Below are 22855 nucleotides of genomic sequence, written 5' to 3' on the forward strand. Positions count from 1 at the left end.
CAAGAAATATGTAATTTGTTTAGAATTATCTTTATCACTTGCAGGACTGGTAAACGCATCAGGAGTTGTCAAAGCTGGCTGCTGCACATGCTTTTAGCAGGATAGCCATGCTGCACGTGCAGAGTAAATTAAGTCAATTACCTTGAAAAAAATTTATATTGATCCCCTAACAAGAGTGACATAAAAGAAAAATAAACATTAAGAACAAAAGCAAACGTTTGTCCATATTGTTAAGAATTCTGAGACACAGCATACACAGAAGAAAATTATGGTGTAATACTGTTCAATGAACAAGCAAAAATATTGAATGTTATGTGATCTCCCATTAAGCAATGCAACAGCCAGAGTTTTAAACAGGATGACAATTGAAATCTCAGACTAGGCTTTCAAATACCAATATAATAACAAAGCATAGGCTAGTCTCAAACTTATTTTTAGATAAATTACCCTAATTTTTTCATTGTGTATTATGGATATAGTGCATCTGTCCATCAGACCATGAAAAAATACATCATCACACTCCTTCCAGATAAGGAAACAAACATTTATTATAAACTGGTAGTTTTATAGAGCTAAAAAGGTAAACACATACTTAACAGAAAGATTACACAGTAGAATAGAGTCATCATGAAGGCACATAATGAGAACTTAAATCTGAAAGACCTCATCTTTTAAAAATTTTAAAACATCACTGCCATAATTGTCAATACTCACAATGGCTCTTGCACACTATAAAAAAAATGGAGCAATTCTAGAAGACAAACACTGCTAAACTCATCTTCCCATCACACACACACAGTACACTTGCTCATTGGTCACAGTCAAACAAAATGGTCTGGGAACTGATCTCACAAATCAGACAAAGATACAAGAATGCTGGCAAAACCAAGAAACATTCAGATCAAAAAGGCATTGTACATATGGATTATTTGGATAGAAAGACTTTTTGTATTTTAAAAAAAGTGCAAAGTCCAAGGTTTCCCTCAAGGGAAGGCCAAGAGACACAGCTAAAGCTGCCATTCTCTGAAATCTGACAAAACAACATTTTATAATACAAATTTTATGGAGTTGTTATATATCAGTTGCTATATATTCTGCTGGAGCATTAACATCAGCCATGGAAGCACTGAACACAAGTTTATATCTGACTGCTGTTTAAAAAACTACAGCCCAAATAGTCTTCTGTATGTTGGGAAGTTCAGGCAGTTACTTATCTGCTTTTCTGTTTGATTTTTGGTTTAGTTTCTTAAAAAAACAAAACCAAAACAAAAAAAGACCCTTAATGAGCTAACAGGAACAAAGTTCTTCCTTCAATAACCCAATTTCAGGAAGTGGTCTAAGAACAGTTGTTTCAGAACGTCACGGTAAGTATAAAGATAATCCCAAATTTACAAAGATTAAGACACCACACGCTGCAGAAAGCAGAAAAAGTGTACCAAGTGAGTTTGGCAATAATTCTTCCTCTATTTCAGTGCTCAGGCCTGAAGGCAAGTGAAATGCAGCACCACTACCACCTCCCAAGAAAAAAAAAGTCAATTTCAAAGTATTTGGACATCAAAATATCTACTTCCTACACTGAAGAAATGCTGTCTCAGTTTTTGAGGAAGAGCTATTTCTCAAGCACTAACAAGTTCTCAGTCTGATGGGCACCTGAGATCAGCAGTCCCATCTGGTCACTTGGACAAAATACTTCAGTATTTTAATCTCTGATTTTCACACGCACAACCAGCACAGACAGAAGACTCTGAGGGAAAGAGGATTTATCTCGCATGACAACCTGTCAAATGCAATCCTCTACTGGCTGAAAGTTCATAGTGGACTGTAGCCCTCTGACTAAAGGAAAAGAATAGTAAGGAGTCCAAAATGAGAAGCATTTCCCTCCCCATGGCAGCTACAATGTATACTCTGCTATTGGCTGTATTATAATAACTATCAGCTTAATACTGATAGTATCCTCCACCCCATTTTCAAACTGCACTTGAATGGAATTGATCCAGGAACCAGGCTTTTTTGTTCCTGTTTGTTACGATCCTACAAAACGTGCAGCTGTAACCCAAAGCTTGCCATGGTCAATGGTGCATTTACAAGAGCAATGAAAAGCATGTCCAGTGAAGTAAGTTACAAAAATCACTGATTGCATTACAAAAATACTGTGTAAATCCTTTTTGAGGTATTCCAATATCATGGAACAGTAGTTTCTCAGGCTCTTATTCTTTAAATTACGAAAAGAAAAAAAAAAAAAAAAGGTTAGCCTCAAGATAAAGGTGATGGGCTATATTTTAATGTGTTACTTCACCTCTGTCTGTATCTAAAATCCTACTTTTCACAAACTTATGTCTTCAAAAAAACCAAGAGTAAGTACTTACTTCTAGGTGTGCAAAATTTTGCCTGTGAATTGTTTCAGGATAGGCAGCGTGACAAAAAAAAAGTCACTTCCATTTATCAAGGTAGTATAAATGCCTACCTTTGGTTTGATCCGAGCCAAATAAGCATTTAGAGAAGACAAACACAAAAAAAGTGCCAAGAGTAAAATCATATTGTTGATTTAAAGACAGTTTCTTGATTATTTTTTCTTTGTTTTTTAAACGCTGTGACATTTTAAAGTGCAATATAGCTATCTGTTTAGAAATGGTGAACTAGAATTTAAGAAAGTTTCTTCCCACTTGAAGGCAAAAGTAAAAGTTGCAGCATCTCTCCAGTACAACCTGTCTCTAGTTGTGAGAGCAGATTACTTGATAAATCATTTTTGTTCTGGTGTTTCCAACAACATGAGAAGCATCTCAGCTTTTTCCTTCAATTCATGCTATTCCCAAATTCTGCTTCATTTTTTCATATACAACATAGCTGATGCTGACAGCTGGAAGCACTTTCATAAAATTAGGGGCTATACCTCTATAAAGTCCTCGGATGCCCTCTGTAGCAATAATTCTTTGAAAGAGAGCGACCATATTTAGCTGTGGAGCTCCTTCCACCGAGGCTAGAACAAAAAGATAATGTGTTATACAACAGCTCCTGTAATATTAAAATTCTTAAGCAAGTACCAAACACCTGGGTGGTGAGTCCAGGGCCACCAATTAAAATGTGAATCCTCACAGAGGGATCTCTTTAATCCCAGACATTTGAGAGATATTCATGTGTCTAAATTCCACCGAAAAAGCATTATCCACTGACATCCCTTTGGAAACCTAGGCTCCTGTCTTTTAGTGTGCACAAATCTACCAAGTAAAAATCTCAGCTATGAAACTGCCTTTATGAAATGTCCTCCAGAACAAACACTGCTGTCTTACCTTCATAGGATGCTGCAGGTCCCCTGCCACTTTACTGCTAAAATTTAGGAAACATTCTAAATTTTTGAAAAGTGCACCCAGACTATAGCAGGTATTCTATGCCCAGTAGTTTTGTATGGAATGTGGCCCTCAGAGCTCCAGTGGTTGAACTTTTACATTTCAATCAAGTATGATTAAGAACAATGTTGGGCCTAACAGGGACTAAGCAGAATTTACCAACTAAGTCCTTGGCTTTCCAAGTTGGGTTTTCTTATTCCCATGTCTCTGCTACAGCTATCTCACAAATGATACAGTTTTATGTGACCACACAGAAAGATTTTCAGTGCAACAGGACTCACCTTGAGCCTGCATGCGTGTTCTGATGAGAGCAAGAGGGTAACTGGCTAACTGCCCACATGTGCTGGAAGCAGTACCACATCCCAACAACACAAAAACCCCAGGGTTAGCAGAGCTTGATGCATAGTGTTCTAGCCATGTACTCTTTAAGAGCTGCCAAGATATAAGATTAAATTATAAGACAAGAGATCTGCAATTAAGAAAATACACAAATACATCTTTATTCATAACAAATCTTATGGGCTTATTCCTGAAAAGCACTGATCTCACTGTGCCAATCCTACCCACTTTTGAAGCACTTAACACTTCAGCACACAGGTTAGGACTTTAACCAGACTACAGTACTTAGTGCCTGGAAGGTAAGTCTTAAAAGATCCAGTAGCATCAACAGTGCCTTTTTTCTTGAGCTGTAAATACTTTGTGGGGAAGGAGAGCTACACAGCTCAGCACCCCACAGGGTGCAAAAAAAAGCTCACACAGCTGTGCATGTCATCCCATGCAGAAGATAAGATGCAAACTGCAGAAAAGAACTTCCTTACTGCTTTGAGAACATCAGCTCAAGCAATTCTGTTGATTTCTACTGCAGTGTGACAATAAGATTTGTCTAGGCTAGAAAAATGGTAGTCTGTGAATCCAAGTTACTTACTAACTTTGAAGCAACACCTAGCATCTAAGGTAAATAGAACACTTTAATTGTTGCTGATGGGAGTAAGAAGTACCAGGTCCTTTTGAAAGGCAAGAGCACTGTTTCAAACTCCTCACAACACATGTCAGCCACAAAGTATTCTGGTGACATGCACAGACATACAAGGAATTCAGGTTACTATAATCCAATTATAAATCAGAGAAAATGACAAAAAATATTAATTATAATATATGGGGAATAAGTTACATAATATTAATATCACCAGTTTTTTAAGGCCCATATTTACTAAAGAACATGTTCCTCAACAGCTATTGAAGTCTGCAAGTATGTTGTATTACCATGGTCTATATATAATCCTGCCTTATATTTCTTGTTTGGTACTGGCACATGTAAGGACCCATCAGCACAGGCACTCCTCCAGGAGAGGCAAACAAAGGAAACTGTTCAAGTCTAGAAAGATCAGTGGAAATTCTCATATATCTATTTTAAATTCAAGGCAGTTGCAATATTACAAGCTAAATTTAACTGATAATGCATGTATTCTAAAGAATATTTAACCTTTTTGTAAACTGACTAAAGAAAACTACATACATTCAGTGATCTAAACTCACCTCATAAACAGCAAGATCAATGCCAGCATAAGGAATTATACCAAGAATATTAGGAATATAACCTTTGTAGAAGGCCTTTACACCTTCTCTTTTTAAGATCTTCTTAGCACAGTCGAACATCCCAGAATATTGCCCTGTTTTACCCACAGCCAGTCTGGTCTTTAAAACCTAAAGGGGAAAAAACAATAGTCTTCATTAGACACATATTTATTGATGTATTTGTATTTTATAAACACAGGAAAAGACAGTACCTCTCTGCTTATTCAATCACCTGGAACTGCTTTGCATGTTGGTACTTCAAATCTCCTTTGCAATAACTACTGTTAAGGTTTTGTCTTTGGGTTTTACCACTAGGGCAGAGTAGCACACATACACTAGCTAGTACACCAGCTTACAAACTATTAACCTTTTAAAATTTCATTTTATTTTCTCTTCTCAATTAAAACAGGCAGATTTTTATGAGCTTGACAGCATGGGCAATATTTAATAAAAATATTAACTAAAGAACAAATCAGAGCATTAACATACTAACAGATCACACCTGATCTGGGAACAGCAAAACATGTTAAGAAAATCTTTCAAAAATCATGACTCTTTGAGAGGTAGTTAAGGGATATAAAGATTGTGTACAACTACTGAAAACCAGGTTCTGATTAATAATGCAAATAAGTCTACACAGCACCTTGGGACAAAGAAATTAATACAGAATCCAAAAGAAACCACAGAGGCAATTTCCTAAGTAAAAATTTGGCCTACTTTAAAGCTTCATTAGACTGCAACTTCCTCAGGAGTTTTGTGGAATTTGTTTTATAAAAACATTTCCAGGACAGTATTATATCTTTGTTAGGAATATCAGAGCATCTTATTGTGGAAGAGTTCATGTGCATCCATTGATCAGTACAATCCAGATTATCTGCATAACAGTTCAGTTATTCTATTTAAAATTTTCAGTTATTTGAAAACTTAGCCCACCCCTGTACTCAGGATAGCTGTGATTCAGTGGCTTTAAGAGCAAGGATGCCATTTTAAGATATCATTATCACTGATAGTAATGAAAACAAAAACAGCTGAGTTCTATTCCTACTGACACATCTCCCTGTGAAAAAGGTATTTAGGCTACATTTTCCATTATTTCCAAATCTTGTTGATGTTGGTTTAATCCCAGACCATACGTATATTCCAGTTATTTGCACAAAATTATAAAGTTTCTGGGGAACCAGCATTAAAGATATAAATCCTAATTCTTTTTTTAAAAAGCAAGATGTGAAATAGCTGCCCTAGAGCAATTAATAGTTGCAACATAGGCAGTACCACATTCAGGTATGTCCTACAGAGGAAAGAGCAGTTAATCCACTCAGCCTCATCTATAGCTGTTCTATTCTCCCCTCCTCACTGACCTCCTAATCAGACCCAGCTCCCAGTCACCAGTTCTGCTTCAGACCTTGCTCACATACATAGTGGTAGAAAAAGATTTCTTCCACATTAAGCAAGTAGCTAGAATACCTACTTAGTTTTAAATGCATTCTTGGATTATATTTTTTCTCTGAACTAGACTTTATTTAAACATCACTTTAGACAGTATTAGACAGACAAATATATATTAAAAAGTCAAGTATCAATTAGAACATAGTATATTATAAAATGCCTACTACTTAAATTCTGAAAGAAGGCCAAAGTAAAAATACATTAGAATATAGTAATACTGAGGAATTCTTACAAAACTTTGAAGAGCAAAGTGGGGTTAGCTTTGGAAATGAAACAGACATTTGGGAGTGTCACAAATGGAAGCAGATTCTCTGTTGCTTACCTCCATGGGATAAATAGAAGTTTGTGCTGTTGCTCCTGCCAAAGAGCCAGATACAAATCTTTCAATGGTACCTAACTTCCCATCATCCTTAGTGAGTAACTTCTTATACTGCACAGTTAAAACACATAAACATAAACATCACATGTTTTCTGGAAGAGGCAAGAGTTATTACAAGAGGCAGGAGTACAGTACAAAATGTCTTTTCATATAGTACTCACTGTCATGTATTTACAGTTGCATTTACTAACCCAACAAATTTAGAACTACACTCACTGCAACTCTGTATTCTGAAGAATACCACAAATATTCCAGTCTGTAAGAACCCTTTACATCAAATACCTCAGCTACCTGCAGTTCTGTCACGTATTTCATGAACAGCCAGAACAAGGGTATCCACACGATGCCCCCAGGCAACAAAGAGGAACTCAAGACCGTTGTAGACCCAGTTCTCCAGTCAAAGAATGAAAGATCAATTAGCACATTCAGACACACTTAAGAGAGCTGGACACTGTGCTATTCAAGACAAAGACAACTACATGCAAGAATGCACCATCAGCTCCTGAAAAGCAGAGCAAGAGCAACGAATACTGTGCTCAAAGTTACTCTACAACATCAAAATCTGCTATTCAGCTTTAAAATATCCCAAAGTTAACTTGACTTTTTGTTGCTTTTATTTCATAGTTGTACAGAGATATGCAATATGATCCTTTATTCTTACCTGAGGCACTAGCAAGTCCGAGAGGAAAAAAAATAAAATCTTTTAACTATACCAAAACAGCAGTTCTTTTTCCAGAGGAGGATTAGGCCTTACTATAAGGGTTAAAGCTGATTCAGAGGTAAATATAACTCTGAAATCCAGGATGAAGGCATGTGCCATGACATTAGACTTAAGAAGACTCCTGTATAGGTTCTGCTAGCATAATGTGCTGTTTTTGGTTGTCACTTCAAAGCAACAAACTAGATATTAATGCAGTACTCCATATAGCTGTGCATACTGGAAGATGACTTAAAATCTGTAACATATTTAGCTTATTTACACTGCTTACAATACAGTAGAAAAACCTGCCTATGACCAAGTATTCTAGTAACAGAATAAACAGACTATTTTAAATCTGAAAGTCACTCTGAATTACTGTGACAAAAGCTGTGACAACCATGAAAAGAACTCCTATATAATACATCAGTGCAAATAATGACCAGTGAGAGTGATACAGTATTTCATTTAACAGTATTTTAATTCCTGATTTATTATCTTACCTTTTCATAAGCCCAGAACTTAATAGCTGTTTCAGGAGCAATTTTCACAACATTTACACCATTTCCCCTCCAGAGGGATAGGACACCACCTTCTTTCAGCATTTGCTTAAAACCACTGGCTATATTCATTTTGTTTGATTTGGAACCATGAACCTAAAATAAATGAAAGTCACAGTAAAGAACACCACTCTGATTAGACTGTAAAACTCACCACCTAGGTATTAAATTGCTTAAATATATCAACTAGAAGAAACAGTTCCACCATTGAAATAATTTTATTTTAGTGGCACAAGTACTATAATTTTTGACAAAAAGACTATGGAAATAACAGCTTTCATGAACCTAAAATACAGACATTGTCAAAACATCACTCGAGCTCCAGAATTTACACATTGTATTTGGCCATCAGTTTTCCATGACAGCTCTCCAAAAACTGAGGTAATACACTGGAAACTAAAAAGTTTTTGAACTTACCTGCATCATCACTTTAAGACGATCTAAGGGTGCTGTACCCGTTCGAGAGACAGCACCAGCCACTCCTCCTGCCAGCAGCTGTCTCCACCATTGTCCTGTCTTCTTCTCTTCCTCTGTGAACTCATCTGGAACAGTCAAACTGTCTCCTATATCCAACACCTATTAGAATCCAAAGCAAAGATATCATCTCATTCCATCACTTCAGTTTTTTTCCAAAATTCTCATTTCAAATGAACCTGCCGTCTGAGATTGTGTATATATAATGCCAGTTAAAAATAAATAAAAATATCTAATTTCCATTCTATAATTAACTTGCTGTACATCACTATTGCTACTCAATTAATAGGAACTTTCAATGACTTCTACCTAGATACAGAATAATAACACCATGGACCCACCATTTCAAAGACTGCACCATCATCATTAAAAATTATGGCAAATTTCTGCCTTGAGTATGGCCCAAACAAAGACATTGTGTCATGATCAGCAGACCTTTACAGTCTGTACAGAAGCTCAAATGCTTATATGTTGCAGCTAACCTTTCACTGGACAGCCCTCTGGATTAGTCTGGTAATCTCCTAAGGATGCTAACAAGAGATTTCTCTCTCACTTTAATTTATTCACACATACATGGGATTTCTCATTCCTCTTGCCCCCCTAATATTTTAAAGTAGTATTTTTATAACTGGATCAGAATAATCTATTTCTGTCAGTGTATTAACTTAACAACTGTGTATTAGCTTAAAAAATTACAGGTTTGACTAATGTTTTATAAATTTTCTTACCAGTTACACTGAAAGACATATTAGTGACTTTTTTCAGCTATGAACGTTTAAAAATTCATTAAGACATGCATGTTTCTATTACCATTCAATTTGATCAAAGAAGAACATTACTAGAGAATTCAGCAATAAAGCTGTCCAAGACATAAGACTATAGAATCCCATATATCACTTAAACATAGTCTCTGCTCTTATGTAATTTACAATCATGATATGTGACCAAAAAAAAAAAAAACAAACCAAACACTGTAGATAATGCAAAGCCAATATTATACATCAATTAAAACTATAAAGAAGCAAGAATGTTTTAGTAACTGGTAAGCACTGACCAGAAAGCATGATGACTAATAAACTGGGGGTTTCTTTGTTTGGTTGGGTTTTTTTTAAACTACTGTTGATGTTAATTGTAGACACTACATCCCCAATTTATGCTGCTATCTGTTAAGTAGACAGAATACTGCCTTGTTCATTTGGAACATAAGAATTGCAGGATGCAGAGTATGGATATGGCCGCTGGACAAACAGGATAAGCACCAACTATTCTGGATACTGGATGCAGAACAGATTAATGAAATATACTTCCATCTTCCTGACATTCATGGTTTCCAAATAGGGAGTCATCAGTTGCTCAACTACATGTAGGCACCAAATGATTGATTAGAACTTTCAAAATATAATTTCAATGTTCTTAGAGATATTACACTTATCTAGCAGGGTTTAAACCTTGTTTCTACCAAGCCCTAAATACAGCTAAGAGAAAAAAAAATTGTAAAAATTGAGGTTGTTTATTACAGAAAGGCCACAGCTGCCAACACATAATAATTTTATGCTAACATAGCTAACTGGTTTAAAGACTCTGACAACAGTTTTACAATAAAAACAGACTTGGAAGAGCTGTCAATGCCATCCAGGCATGTGAGGTCTCACATCTGCTCTTATCTGAAACACCAGCTGTGTTGCCATGTAGCTAGATTTCACTTGCTGTGATAACTGGGTAATCAGCTGACTGCAACACTGGAAGATCACAAGAAACTTGTTTCTAAAATTGTTTTTTGGGGGTAACAAATGGCATTCCATAATTTTAAAAATTAAGTGTCTTATGTTTAATACTATTAACACAACACATTCTATTAAAACAAAGGGTTTTTTTCCCATTAATTAAGCTGGAGCTGTGACCACCTGATCTCATAGCAGAGCTTCAGGTGTTTTCTTCAGCAAACAGGGTACTTTTTTACTCCCATTTGGGAAACATTTCTGAACTGAATGTGAAACACTCAGCTTTCAAATCTCATAATCTGTTTCTTATTATGGAAACTAATTCATAAAAATATAAATAATCTCACTATAGTCAAAGAAATGCATCTCTACCCAACTTTATGGATTACTTAAATAAGTTACAGGAAGGTTATTTAGAAAAAAGGCTTACTATTTATTTACTTACCTTATTATTTGTTTCTAAAAGTCAGTCACTGAGGTGGCAAGGGCTCCATTCAACAGTAACTTAAATTATCTGCACAGCAGATAGACTACTGCTGTGTATTCTGTCATTCTTAAATGATGAAATTGTATAGCACAAGAAGTGCATGGGAACATGTGCACAGAAAATCACTAATGACACTGGTGATATTATTATATGACTATATAAATGCAAATACTAAACTAATTTCAATATAAGAAACATTTTAAATGCTTCTATAAATTGTTTCAACACATCAAAAGCACTGAACATGTACAGTACAAAAGTACTGTAATGTGAAAAGAGAAAGACTTAGCATTGTAGTTATTATCTTTCTGTGGAATATCTCAAAGGAAGAAAGATTCCTGCCTAAGAATTAGCTAATTACTGGCAAAGTTTAGTTTATTATAATTAAGTTCTTTGTTCAGAAGAAACTTAAATCACACTACTCTGTAAACGGAAGCTTATGGAGTGAAAAGGAAAACCAAACAATCTTAAATACAAGCATGCTTGAAATATAACAACTGTGAAGCTGTGATACTCAACACCACCAATTAATTTGGCAGACTCGAACAGAAGAGCTGTGCTAAGTTCAAACAAAAGTTAAACTTACAGTGGAATGTTTCCAATATCGAATTATCTCCTCAATGTCTGTAGCTGGGTTAAACATAAAATGATCTCTCCACTCATTCCAGTCTACTGTCATTGTCCCATCAGCATCGATACTGAAAAGAAATTTAACTATATAAGGAAATCGTGTCAGGGGTGGGGGTAGTTCTCTTCTGTTGCCCTTTTTCCTTTTTAAATAGTGGCCATCACACCATTGACAACTGACTGAAAATTCCATACAGAGACTTCAAGGTTGGATCTGCCATGGACTTTCAATACTACGCTTTCCTATATCCAAGTGCATCTGGCACCTTCCATTTAAAGTCATCCCATAATGCTTCATTGTATCAACAACATTTACAGGGAAATGAGAGAGTGTTCTCCTCCCAGAACCAGATGCTCAAACTGTGACCAGACTTACTGTCAGCCAAAAATTGGTAGACTATGTGAGAATTACTATAAAGTCACCACTGCAGGTACCAACATCTCTCAGAGTTATAATCCCACATATCCTGTTATCTGAATATAAAAGGATAATAATTAACAACATAAAGAAGCTTCGAATACTTTAAGAAATAGCAATTCCTGACCTTTGCAGGATCTTTTCAGCCTGTTTTTCTGAAATGCTTATGCCCAATATCTTGAGCGACTGGACAACTTCTGATGCTTCAATTTTTCCTTGAAATATTAAAAGAAACATGACATATTTAAAACATGAAGCTTCATACACTTAGCACCTTGAAGCTCATTAAGTTCCCTTTAACACCTATATAATAGCAAAGGTAATTTAAAATCAATTTAAACACAGATGATGTATTTTGATCACCTGTTACTCAGCCTGAGTGAAGTTAAGTATATTCAAATCATGCAACCAAATGAGATGCAAACATTCAGCAAGTTAAAAACTATTTTATCTGCATAGATACTCAGAAACTTCCTTATAGTTTCTCCATTTGGGGAGCAGAGCCCCAGATCAACAGACTTGGAAGATAATGAAAAAACACTATATCAATTTATTATTTCAATCCATAATAAACTATAATTACGATCCTATTAAATAAAACAGTAGGAGTTAAATATGAACAACTTTTTGTCTACAGTTTAGACAAAGAATATAAATTATGATAACTTTTAATGCAGTTTCTTCAAACAACATTTGAACAAATAAAATAAATCAAGTCCTACCATCATTGTTTTTGTCCAGGCTCTTAAATGCCAGTTTCATTTTTTTCTCATGATCTTTAAGATACCGCATAAATTCTTCAAAATCTAGCTGTCCATCCTGGTTAGTATCTCCAGCTTTGAAAATTTTCTGTTGAAAGAAAATTCAGCATTTGACTTATCAAAATTACAGCAGGTCACAAAGCAGAAGCAGCATAGCACAGTCTTGACTTTAAAAAGAAAAAAGCATCATATTGGTGGCTTAAGGAAAACATCTAAGCATTCGCTTCAGAGCTATATTTTGAGAATTTTAACACGTGCTCACTATTTCATGAAGAGAAAAAACACTCAGCAATGAATACAGATTTAAGAAAGCATTATTTAATATTTATATAAGTTTTCTAGTCAAAGATTTTAAAGTTTCTTAACAGTGTGTTACATCTACAGGTACCAAATAATTTATGGAGGAAGAGGTGGGGGACAGGAAAATCATAGAAAGGTAACAATTTTAAGACTGTGACTTTCCTGGTTACACAGGAAATTAGTCAATATGTCAGTAAAACTAAACAGTTTTAACTGTTCTCTTTGTAATTAATAAATTTACTGGACTAAAGATAATACAGCAATTCACCAGCTGACCAAAAAACAAAAAAAAAAAACAAAAGTCTTGCCTGACTAACACTTCCACCCCCCAGGGTTTGAGAAGGAAGACAGGGCTTCCTCTTTCAAACTAAAACCGTGACAAAAATTTCAAGCAAATGACAACACACATGTAACAAAGAGAAGTTATCTTCCATTTTTTTTATTTGTTTCCTAGTAACTGTCCTGCACATAAGAAACACCTACATGTAAAATTAACTACAAGTTGAATGCATGGCATACAACTGCCAGAACTGCAGGAAACACATCTGAAACACAGCCAAACCATACACTTCTTTATCAACAAACAGCCAGAGTAAGTTACCTTCTTTCGGGGTGAAAACATGCTTTTCATAAAAGGGAAATTATGGCAGCCCCCACAAGCATCAGTTTGCCTATGCCTGTTGAGGCATATTCACAGGCAAAGCCCGGGCTAAAAAAACCACCAGTAATTATTAGCTTGGGCTTTACACCACAGCAAGGGCTGCTCCACACAGACAGAACTAGAGAGAGCAGCAGGGCCCGGGAGAGGTGAGGCAGGGCAAGGCCCTCACTACACCACAACCCCCTTCCTTCCCTCTGCTCTCACACTCCCACATCCTGCTGTCTCCTCTGGCAGAATGCAGGCAGGGACATCCACCCCAAAAACCTGCTCTAGAACAAAATACCTAAGGGGAAACTATGCTTCGACTCTTCTTTTGGGCATCATTCCCTGTGGTTTTCCTAAATGTGTGAAATCCTGCAGGGGCATAAATCCATAGAAGATGGGCAAGAGACCAACCTGACAGCACAACCTCTACATTAATTTGCAGTAAGTTTCAGAGGACTTCACATAAAGCACATAAAGCATATGCCAAAAATCTTTCCAAATACCTTCCATTTTGCAGACTGCCTTGTGCAACTGTAGTTTTTGAATAAAGTAACTCTGAACAAGATTTGCACAGCTGTTCTAATCTACAAAATCCATTTTTAATCATTTTGTTTACTCCACTATAATTAGGAAAAGTCCTCAAAAGACCAAAGTCCAACAATTTCTAACCTACAGAAACTAAAGGAAGTTAAACACTCTTGCTGAGGTGTTGCTAGTGGGAAAGACAAATGACAACATATGAATACACCTATGTTACCTCCTTTCTCTTTTTTACTTTCTACTGAAAGAAATTTATTTCAATGTGTAATGTCAAAACAACAAAACTATTAAGATTACCATATCTTTATCAATGGAAGGGAGGAAGATGATGTGGTACTCCATGGTGAAATAAGAAACCAATTACTCACCTCTCATAATACACAGTTATGCACAATAAAATAAACTCAAGTTACTGCACACTCAGATAAATTTGCTTGCTATTATCTTAGGAAAATAGTGTTCTTAGTACATTTGTAAATACAGCTTGATTGTCATTCCTGTAAATAGCCTGTCAACAAGAATATACTCATCAATTCAGTTCCATGCCCTTGCCAATACAGTCAGGGCTGCTCAGAATTTCTCATAACAGAAAAAATAGTTTACATTTATTTAAGTTTATGGATAAATGCCTGAATTAAAGAAGGGTTAAGCCTAATAAGAATGAGTAATAGATTAATCATTACAAAAGACCCAAACGAACAAATAAAAAAACCCAAACCAAAAACCACCATTAAAAATCACTCTACCCATAAAAGGATCCCCTATCATATCCACTCCAGCCTTAACCTGCCTTGTACCCCATCCATGGCACCTCACACCACAGGATCTGAGTGACCTGGTACACTCCCAGAAGCTAATGAGAAGAGGTAATTTATATGGCAGTGACACACAGTGAATTCTGATCAAAGCAGATTGTTCCTATTCCCTACTGCTATATGAACTAAACAAACAAAAATGTAGATAGAACAAGGAAAGTGCTGTTCTGGCTTACAGATATGACAAAACTTGAACTAAATTCCAATTACAAAATTTTCACTGCTGCGGATGACAAGAGCCAAAGAAAACAAATTCCTAGGAGGTTTAGAGAGCTGGCAATTAGAATCTGTGAAGGGGGGCACCTTTCATCTGCCAAACGGGAGGATTTTATATTGCAACAACTAGAAAAGGATAAGCACAAACATCCCCTCCATTCCCCATTTTTGTTTTTACAGTTATTTTTCCAGACTTCAAGACAATCTCAGCCATTCTCAGTGCAGCAGAACAGAAGCAACAGAGAAGAAAAACGCTTTTTTCTCACTAGATACATGCATTTTTCTCACATTAAAAATCTAAAAGTTCATACAAGCAGAAGTCTCTTACTGTCTATGAAATGTACCAATTAATGTGTTCAATTTTTGAATTAAAATAAGTAACTTGTAAATTTTCAGAACTACCAGGAATGCTGAAAAGGAGCTTGCTTTTCACTTGGAAGGCAGAAACTTGGAATGGGGGTGTGGGGCTTATTTACACCATGGGAAAAGCCAGCAGGAAGACACTTACTTGATTCTCTAGCACATGAACTCAAGTATAACCTGCCCATTGATGGCATCAAGTAATAATCCATGTTGGAAGGGTCCTCTGGAGGCCATTGAGCACAACGCTGTCTTAAAGCACTTCTGATTAGATCTAATTTGATCAGGTCGTGCAGGACATCCAATTGAGTCTTGGACATCTCCAGCCATGGAGATTCCACAGCCTCCAGAAGTAACCTGTTCCAGCAGCCAATCACCCTCACTTCCATTCCAGAAGGAATCCAACTCTCCTGTTCTGCACTTTGTATACCACCAGATTTTGCATGGGTACAGCCACCTGTCACTGTGCCACTTCCTGGTTCACCAACTTCTCTGATGGAGAGCTGGATGCATTTTAAAAACAGGCATGCTTACAACAATAGAGCAGAAACCAAACCAGATGCCAGTCCTTTCCTGAAAGTCCTAGAAAACAATGTTCCATGTGCCTGCCACATAAAACCTGCCATTTCTTGTTACAGGCTTCATGTGGGATAGCCTCACCTTTATGTAGGCTCAGCCCCAAAAGGGAAATATTTATCTCTCAAGACGTGCCACTTCTTTTCTCATTGTTTAAAGACAATTCATTAGATAAAATAAAATGGTGACCACATACAGAACTGCCAAGTACTGACAGATATAGGAAGATAGTTAAGATCATCTTTCCTCTTAATGCTACTGGCTTTCATAGGTATGGCCTACAGGGGTCCTGTGCTGACCTATTTGGTCATAACACTCCTGTCTTTTTCTTTTATATTTTTTCTTAAAAAAAAAAAAAAAAAAAAAAAAAAAAAAAAAAAAATCTGCTACTTTTGTTCTTTTGCTGCTGTGTACTTCATTAATACAGCTGCTTTCAGAGTTCTACACAGTGAGGCAACACAAGTCTGAAAAGCAACAAGTAGACTGAAACACTGCAGAATTTTGGTTTTAAATTTCTGTATTATATAAAGCATGTTACAGCAATGGATTCCTACTCCTCCCAAAGGCCTCTGTATTTGGTGTGGAAACTAAAGCCAGCAGGTCAATGGACAAAAAATAATAATCAGAAGAAACACAGACAGACTATATATACACCTACAAATCCTGACACCCTGTAAGCAGCCTGATGAATTGCTAAATTACTCCATGCCAAAGTTATGAACTTTAATACATTAATAACTGCAATATAAAGATAGAGGATGCAAGACACTATTAATCTTAATGTTTTTATGTAGACTTTCTTTTTAAATTAGCAGTTTAATTTTTATATTTCTTAGCATTATTATTTGTGTACTGTGCATAAGCCTTAACGTTCTGGTTACAAAACTGAATTGTTCATGAAAGACAGGCTGCTCAGTACAAATGATTACCAATCATATATTCATTATCTTGTTATTTCAGCTAATTAATATAATGTAAAGAATATTTAAAAGGAAGTGATCCATGAAAAAGTTACTGAGTGTTTCTGGTGTGCTACAAGCCTATTTACAAGACAAGCAAAAAACCAACACTTAAAGACACATAACTGCTGCAATTAGCTATTCCTTGTTCTGTAATCTATGACTAGAGCTCTAAAGGGAACAGCTACAAATATTGAATGGAAAAAACACCAGTAAGACAGCATAAATGTCTTTGGCCATTCAGACATTTCACACCTTCTTTTAAAACTAGAAACAGTAGATACAAAACCAGCCATGGCGTTCCCTTCTCCTCTTTATTTATCGTTTTGCCCTTCACCTCCAAAATAATAATTGCCAGTCATTCATACAGCTCTGCATTCTACAATTATAAGATTAATCTTATTGGGAGCCAAATTCAGTCACAGCTTAAGTATATGCAACCCCTCTCTCTTTACTGGATATATACCCTACTGTACTAAAAATTAATGTTTTCCTTTTCTATTCCCACCAAAACTACACAAACTTATGACACACAATAGTAACCCAAAAATCAGTACCAGAGATTATTAAAGTCAGTCTTGTCAAACTGCATCAGTTGAGAGAGAAATTCAGTACAATTGAAAAGGGCCTGAGTCCACACAGCATTATATCATAGAACAATTTGGGCTGGAAGGGACTTCTAAAGGTCACCAAGCCCAATATCCCAACCTCTCACTCTACATAACACACTTAAAAACCAGGCTGCCACTTAAGCTCCAGAAATCCAACACAACGCAACATTTTGAGCAAGTTATTTGCAGTGCCTCAAAAAACCTCCCAGCTTATTAAAATACTGCATTTGTATTTATTCATTTCCCTTCCAAAGGACACCACCAACATGTAAACAGTAGCCAAGCAGAATCTTTAAACTTGCCACTGACAGACATTAACAGAGTTGCCCACCCCAGTATGGCAGACTCCTGCCCTTGGCAGTAGAAGAGATGATACTCTCAGATGCAAAGCTTCCCTTTCCTGTTCTCCTCTTGTCCTGAGCACCCCTAATCCCTGCACCATGAAAGCACTAGCAGCAGTCTTCTCACTGGTCCATTTCAGGTAAAAGAATCTATAAAATCAGCCTAAAAAGGAAGAGATGCAAGCCATGAGTATGCACTCCAGTATGTCTTGCTCCCTCCAAACCTGGATAAACTCTCTCAACTCATAACTATGAATTAGATTCCAAGAATCTGAAACAGCATAAATGGAAGATGTAAAATATCCCTCGTAACTTCATTCATCATTCCTACCAAGTTACACTGTTATTTGTGACTTTGAACATACTTGGTAGACTGACTTTTTCCATTAAACAAGACTACTGTGCTACAAAAACATCCCCACCCTACAGTCAACTTAAAAGATATATCAGTTTACCTTGTTAGTTTACCTGAGACACACTGCTGTCTCAAGGGATTTAGCAAAGCATTTCAACATGCAGTTAAGAGATCCTCCAGGGGTGAGGGTGCCCATATTTGGTGCCTGGTATTCTTGCCCTTGCAACAAGGGGAAAAATTCATCATTCACTGTACCCTGTTGCTGTTCAGGAAAAAACCTATCATGTTAGTATTCAAAAAATTCATTTTATCTCCCTGGCTGTTTAAAGTGTTATGAAAACAAATATATTCATCTTGCTCTTCTATAAGGGAACTTGGAGACTACAGCACACATCAGTAAAAGCATCTGAAGTTGTACACATTGAAATGAAATAATTACTTACATGTTTGCTTACAACTGAAGTCAGATGCATCACTGAAGATGTTTGTGGTATTTCACAATTAAGTGACAATTATGTCTGACTGTGGGAACACCTATTAGATTTTTAAAAGCAAAATTTAAAGGAACTACATAGTTTCACTTTTCTACAACCACGAGATGTGACATCTGGTTTCCTAAAAAGCTGAAGATGCCCATCTACTTTAAATCTATACTACCAGTTTTGGCACAGTGCTGAAGTGGCAGAAAGCTTCGTTTCACATAAAGAATGACAAATAGATGTGACAGTATTGAAGCTTGTAAGACTGTGAATCCACCTATCAGATATAATAGTAATTTCTAGGAGTAGATATAGTGTTATCAAAAATGCCCGTGTTTCTTCTAAGAAGTTGCCAAAATAACCAGTGTTTTTTGTATATTTCTTGCCAAGCTACAACATAATGATGAGGCTTCAGTTAACTCAATCTACTAGCCTTCTATATTTGTCATGTAAGGGAAATTATCAAAATTAAGAAAAGCTCAAAAATCTTAATTAAAAAAAAAAAAAAAAAAAAAAAAAAAAAAAAAAAAGTGAAGAAGTATTCAACTCAGTAATTAACCAGGTATGTGCTTTCTGAACTAGGAACAGCCACAATGTCTCAAGCTCTGAAGCACTGCCCAGCTGTAGATTTCAGAGGGCAAAGCACAGAGGGAAACACCAGAGACCTGGCCCTGCTGTCACCAGCCCCCTCACACCCAGAGGTAGCCCTGTAACAGGGCACAGGGGCCTGCCTTGCCTGATGGCATTCTACATTTTCTTTGTAGCACTTCAAGTGTTATGAGTATTTTTAGACTTTGTTGGACTAAAAATTTTCATAAACACAGTCAACTACGCTAAACAGACCATATTCTGCTTGCTGAGAATTTAGTCTCATTGTGTCCTCTTTTCAGCACACAGAGGTGTCATCACACTGTTTCTTCATTTAAGGAGCCTTAACAAAACTAAAGACTTATGTCAAAACCTGACAGAGTCAGGCCAGATAAAAGCATTATTTCATTTCCAGAATGTTGTTATTAATTTCAGTAACATTTTTGTATTCCTAGCTCCAGGACTCAGTGTATAAATAGGACCACAATTTGACTGTTTGCTGTTTCTACTGCAAACCAAAACTTGGAATATAGGGTTCACCTCCTACAGGTTTACTGTAAGGATTGATTGCAACAGAAGGAAAGGGTGAACAAAAATAGTACTTCATACAACCACTCACACCTAAAACACTCGGAGCATTCTGATGGCACAGTATGAGATCATTTGAGATCTGATCTATTTGCATTGCTACCAGACAACTCCACTAAATGAAGTGACCATACCATAAGGCTTTGCAAAGTTACCCATTCCTGGCAGGCAATACACTACAATATAAAACAGGAGTCATTCTGGCAACGTCTAAGCAGCACACATTTCAGATTTTCCAGTGGTTTCCTTTTGTATGTCAGATACTGTCAGGAGACAAGTCAAGTAGACACAAGGTCAGGAGCTTCTGTTACATTATGTTTTCCTAGGGAAAAAAACATATTCTTCCTGAGAGAGACATGCAACCTCCATAGCTTACCACATGGTCTCACGTCAATTCTAATACCTATGATGTTACTTCACCTAAAACAGTGTCTCATCATACATCAAACATTAAAAAAAACGCCAAGACAACTGACAAAAAGTGAAATAAAGAGCGTACCAGTACTCTGTTACTCAAAGGGATAGCAGCTTTGTATCTTTTAAAGGCCTTCCTTCTAGAGAGGAATTAAGTTTCAAGAGAAAAACTCATTGACACCATGAAGATGGTAACTTCAGTGGAACCAACCACTTTGCAGTGAAACACAGTAACACTCACAAAGTCTCAGACCAAAATGTAACCAGGAAGGAGCTGGAGCTGTGCCTCCCTGAAGTACAGTGACCAACACTCCCATGCATGTGGATTTCATCCCATGCAACACAAGCCAGCCCTGAAAGTATTTTTGTCAGCCTAACCAAGACCCTTAGCAATAGTGCAAGCCACGTGGCACCAAAGCCTGTTCTGCTTTAGGATGCCTCACAGTCTGCCCACCCCATGGTGCCACTATGTTGGCAGGGCTGAGCAGTTCACTGGTAACACTTTGCCATGTTGTATAGTATTTCCACATCTCTTTTCCTTACTCTTTAGTTACACATAACTATAAAATTACTTCTTCCTCCCCGAATAAAAATATGATGACTTAGTACCTGACTGTGTCAATAAAATACCTTCTTACCAAGCAGTAAAAAGCCATTTTACTGAACAAAACATCACTTTAGAGTTTGAAGCGAAGCGGGAGAAAGCAGCTTTGAGCTGAGCAGGTTACCTATGTAAGTAAACAGAAAAAAAACCTGAAAGCAAGTTTTATTGAGGCTCTCATAATAGTTATTAACAGTTATATATAACTAATCCAGTTTCTAGTTCAAACTGTGCCCACCATTAAGTTTAAAATAATGAGTACACAGAGGTTTTAGTGTACACCAACAATTCTTCTATTCCTCTCAAACATGCAACCTGACTCATGGCTCATTTTGTTTACTTTGTGTTTTCCCAAGCAACTAAGGCACTCAGTTCCTCCTCTCCACTGCATCCAGGTAAGTTTAGCTTATCTCTGCTGATTTCATGGGTTTAATTCCAGTGTATCCTACAGCAACAGAGAGTAATTTGACAGATTAATAAAAGGCATCATGACAACCCTGAGAAATAACTTGGAAGTTCTCAAAATTTAGGAAACCACTTGTGTCTGTGAGTTTTCAGTGAATTATGTGGGAAGACCACCATCATTAAACACCAGAAAATTAATTGGTGAGCTGTTCTCCTGTTGTTCAATGCAAATAAAAAACCCCAAATTGTTAGTCAAACTGGAACAACAGGTTTTCAACAATGTGTCTGTTATGTGAGACTTAATATCTCAATTAGAATGCTCTTAATACTGACAACTCTCATGGATAAGCACATAGACTAAACTGTCCCTCCTTTATATACCCTCCTTTGTATACAAAGTATACATATTGTAAATATGATTTTGACCAGAAGTAATATTGAAGTTAAAATGTGCTTTCATTGATACTCTCACACAAGCATTATTCCACTCATCCATCATACACTTATCCCTTAAGTACAGGAAACAAAGAATTAGGTATAACAAAAAGAGGTAGAATAGAGACCAAATAATGAGACCATGGGACAGAACTGGCTGAGTGCCTCCTAAGTAGTATAAGGTCACTGCAACTGAGACCAAACGTATCTCTAAACACTTAAGTCAAAATATAAGTTCAGTTTCCTGAACCTCTTTTCAGAGAATGTGCAAGCAGTACAGGCAAGGCATTGGAATGCCATCTAACCATTCTTTATACTGAAACAAAGAACAGGACTGTTACACTAATAGCTCCAGCACAGATCTCAGCTGTACCTGTTCAGCCTCACTGAACCTATGCACACCCTACAGAAAACAGCTGAGAAGTTTCCTTACCAGTTACAGGTTGGATTTGTTACTACTGCACTGGAACACTGGATGAACACTTGATGACCCCAGTTTTACTGACTTGTGAGGTCACAGCATTGATAACAGGGGACAAAGACATTTATTAGTTCAACCCAGCCACTGCAGAACCCACAGGAAGGGAGTGTGCTGTCTGTTTTGTGGTTTGACAGCCACTGTTACAAGCATGCACTTTTACACAGAAGGGCCTTGGCACCAGACACAACCCATGCCAAGAAGAATCTTTTCCTTTCCATGTATTTATGGAGATTCAATAACTAGATCTGATACCACAACCTACTGTTGCTCAGACTTACTTACTGGCTGCCTAAAGCAAGCCTTAATTTATTCTTACCTAGATCATGCAAAAACATGTAGTGACAGTCAAAAGCTGCGAGTTACCCTCCTTTATCGCGCTGGAGGGAGGAGTATGCTACCAGATATCGCGCAACGAAGAGTCAAAGGAAGCCAAGACTCTAGACTCGATAGTAAGACTCTAACTCGATAAGCCCGCTGGGCAACAGCAGGGCCGACAGCCGCACTGCCAGCACCGCTCCCCCTCGGCATCCCTGGTTCGTAAGCCCGAGGCGTGCCTGTAAACGCAGCCCGTGAAGCAGGCACGGCCTCCCCAGTTGGGAAAAGGGCAGGCCCGAGGCCAGATTCATCCAGAAGAGGCCCAAAGCCTTCGGATGCGG

The 22855-nt window shown here is 37.0% G+C and overlaps 1 protein-coding gene across 3 annotated transcripts in view; it reads right to left on the reverse strand.

Moving 5' to 3' along the window:
- Positions 1-530: 530 nt before the first annotated feature.
- The window catches only part of SLC25A24 (solute carrier family 25 member 24), a 31851-nt gene continuing 9526 nt past the window's right edge, over positions 531-22855 (reverse strand). For 2 of the 3 annotated variants that reach the window (XM_071750984.1, XM_071750986.1), the window contains exons 2-10: positions 12451-12577; positions 11856-11943; positions 11270-11381; positions 8419-8577; positions 7945-8097; positions 6688-6795; positions 4881-5048; positions 3626-3776; positions 531-2977 (exon numbers count right to left, since the gene is read on the reverse strand). In XM_071750984.1, the coding sequence (XP_071607085.1) occupies positions 2799-2977; positions 3626-3776; positions 4881-5048; positions 6688-6795; positions 7945-8097; positions 8419-8577; positions 11270-11381; positions 11856-11943; positions 12451-12577 (1245 nt within the window). In that variant the 3' untranslated portion in view covers positions 531-2798. The remainder of the gene's footprint in view (positions 2978-3625; positions 3777-4880; positions 5049-6687; positions 6796-7944; positions 8098-8418; positions 8578-11269; positions 11382-11855; positions 11944-12450; positions 12578-22855) is intronic. The other variant, XM_071750985.1, reaches the window with a different exon arrangement.

The sequence above is a fragment of the Heliangelus exortis genome, chromosome 8, assembly GCF_036169615.1.
Source record: "Heliangelus exortis chromosome 8, bHelExo1.hap1, whole genome shotgun sequence".
NCBI classification, from domain to species: domain Eukaryota; kingdom Metazoa; phylum Chordata; class Aves; order Apodiformes; family Trochilidae; genus Heliangelus; species Heliangelus exortis.